This window comes from Pinus tabuliformis, chromosome 1_1, assembly GCF_031772625.1.
Source record: "Pinus tabuliformis cultivar Carrire ecotype Pingquan chromosome 1_1, CPIR1, whole genome shotgun sequence".
In the NCBI taxonomy this organism is placed as follows: Eukaryota; Viridiplantae; Streptophyta; class Pinopsida; order Pinales; family Pinaceae; genus Pinus; species Pinus tabuliformis.
In genome coordinates this window covers 696,460,198-696,463,184 of record NC_142297.1, presented here as the reverse complement: position 1 = coordinate 696,463,184, position 2,987 = coordinate 696,460,198, and the positions used below count along the sequence as shown (strand labels likewise).

General features: G+C 39.9%; 1 protein-coding gene across 1 annotated transcript; it reads left to right on the top strand.

The window, feature by feature from the left end:
* The first annotated feature begins 497 nt into the window (after nt 1-497).
* On the top strand, nt 498-1,283 carry LOC149215362 (putative F-box/FBD/LRR-repeat protein At4g00315). The gene has a single exon (XM_089389703.1). It carries the CDS (start codon nt 498-500, stop codon nt 1,281-1,283), a length of 786 nt encoding a protein of 261 aa, XP_089245829.1.
* The last annotated feature ends 1,704 nt before the right edge of the window (nt 1,284-2,987 follow it).

Genomic DNA, 2,987 nt, shown 5'->3' with positions numbered 1-2,987 from the left:
CCTAACCACTCCAGCGTATTGTGAGCCACAGCTGAAGAAAGAACTGCTGTATTTTTGAGAGAACAGAAGGTATTGTGAGAGCGCTGTCAAAGAAAAACACCAGTTGTCAAGGATTTAAGCAGAAGACCAGAGCGAACCCATCATTACTCAGATGCAAGCAAGGCACAACAAGGCACAGATCAGAGCCAAGTAGCTTCACGCCCCCGTTGAGTTATCTTCAACATCATTGTCAGTTCTATTGTCAAAAGGTACTGCCTAAGAACTTCAATCTCTGGTTTTTTTTAATGAGATGTCATGCGTGATGTTAAAACTATTTGCAATATCAGTGATCTTAAATATACGTCGGGTCATGCTCTGTATCTCGGTTTATTTAATTCAACTTGAGAGTGCGATAAAATTATGGCATATTTGCTTATACTGCTTAGAAAGGGGCGGAACAATGGATAAGCATTGGAACAGGATTGCATAAATCAGATCTCAACTCTTTTGATCTCTCCATGGGGCCTCGTCGCCATTCCTGGGACCTCGTTTTCCGTCATGCCCCGCGGCGGTTTACACCCAAACACGTATTGAAATGGCTGCGGTGCGTTGCCCGGAAGAATGTTAAACGCCTCTCTCTCAATTATTCCTATGAAATGGAAACCCCGCCGCCTTCCCTTTTCTCATGCACTCGTCTCACTGTCCTCAAATTGAAGACTTGTATTCTCACCACTTTTCCAACTGATTTTTCCGGATTCAGGCGTCTCACTAAGTGCACCTTACGCCATACCACAATGACAGATGACTCTTTAGCCCGCTTGCTTTCACATTGCCCTCTTCTTCGTAAATTCAACTTTATGGATTGCGTTGGCCTGCAAAATCCAGTCATCTCCGCTCTCAACCTAAGAGATTTAGCTCTACAGTTCCATAAGCCACAACCATTGACAGTCAATTGCCCTAAACTTAGAACTTTGAAGGCCAATATGTCTGTTAAAGACTTGAGATTGAATGGATTGAAATTTCATGAGATTTCCCCAATGATCGAAACCCTCCAAATGGGCAGTGGTAGCAATTTGATTGAGTTGAGGTTGCATTCAAGAATGAGATACAATTTCTCCGTGAGCAGATTTCTTGAATTAGTAGGAACGTTAAGATCATTGAAAGTGCTTGTGTTCCATCTTGGGAATGAAGATCGTGAGGCTAAAGTATTCCCTAAAGTGGTTCCTTTCTTCAACCTGGTCTCGAGGCTCCCTAACCTTGAGCGTTTACACCTGCGTGGAAAGCTGATTTTGGTAAGAGAATAAATCCTATTGTGTTTGACCATTCTTCCTTATTTAGATGTCATTTAATATCTCTCTGTCTATGCGTATGATAGCCGCTAGCATTGGAACAGGATTGCAAGTAATCATAAAGGGATTTTTCTATGATGTCTGGCTATCATAGAAAATTCAGCCAGAAAAAAAAACTATCATAGAAAATTTACTTCATAATCAAAATTATCACTTCCTTCTTAAAACTAAATTAGTATTTACAATTGTTTTTTTACAATTTCATGAGCAGAAACATTGCAGGTTTATGATTAATGCTTTGTTTATATTGTTCACCTTTAATATGGTGTTTTTCTCTCTCCTCGTTTCTTATATGCGAAACCTCCAAAACCTCGTTTCTCGTACCGTTCTCGTTTCCCGTTCCGTTTCCCGTTTCTCATTTCTGGTAACATAGCATCAAACCATCAATTGGCCCTGGACTCTTGTCCTTGCCCATTTCCTTAAGAGTTTTTTGCAGCTCCTCGATCATGATGTGCTCATCCATCATGGCTACATTCTCTTCATTGACCTTCTGTGGGAGTAAATTGACCATCTCCTATTTTTCTTCCATATGGACTCCTTATGTTTCCTTCAATTGATTTCTGAAATGTCTAAAGGCTTCCTTTTTTATATCCTCAACTAAGGTATAGATGATCTCAGCTTCATCTTTTATTTCCCATGTAGTATTACGTTGTTTCCTTTTGAATGCAGCTCAGTGGCAAAATTTTGTGTTCCTGTCTCCACTTTTTATCCAGACCAACCGACTTCTTTAGTGACATTCCTCTTCCCGCAGCTTGAGAATTTTGTCTTTTCTCTCACCAGATTTAAAATGGATTTCTGTTGTTGTTCATAAAATAACCAGGAGCTATTGGATCCACTAGTAGAGCAATTTGGTTCTCTATGTCTAGTGGTTCCGGATTGATCTCCTTTTTGCTCTTATTTAACCAAACTTTGACCTTTGTTTTCAATCTCTTAGTTTAAATTGGATCTGCAATAATGGATCAACTATGTTTAATGGGATCAGTGAGGTCCAAATAATGTTGACCAACTCTTGAAAATTTGGATCGCTTAACCAAACAGGATAAATTTGAAGGAAAATTTAATCTACTCCGGCTCGACATGCCATTCTGATTATGGCATCGTGGTCCGATACATCTGAGAAGAGGTTCAAGGACTATAATGTATTCATCCTCTGGTGCCATAATGAGTCCACAAAGAATCTTTCAATCCTCTTCAATATGCCCCCCTCCCCAATACTCCCATTACTCCAAGTCGCGCATAGAGGAAAAGGGGCCACATCTTTAAGTGCCTTATGATCAAAGAAATCTTTAAAATAACTCGCCAGTGGATCCAGTACTAACCTCTGACCCCAAACATCCCTATCACCAAAATTAAAGTTTAAGTCCCAGTGATTATGATCGAGCATATATCCAGGTTATCGGTTGAATCCACCTACTCCCAAAAAACTTTTTGATTGTTGTATGGTACATAGATGTTCATGATACAAATTCTGTGAGCTATACCCAAACCGTAACTGGTCAATAAAATCCCTGCCCACGACTGAAATGCCTAGAAAGTGACGACAGAGGAATCCTATATTGAAGCTAGCCCACCATAGTTGTCATTCGAACTTGTGGCACATGCACACCAAGAAGGACAAATTTTAAGGAGAGTTTCTAAGGCTTTCTATTTTCATATCAT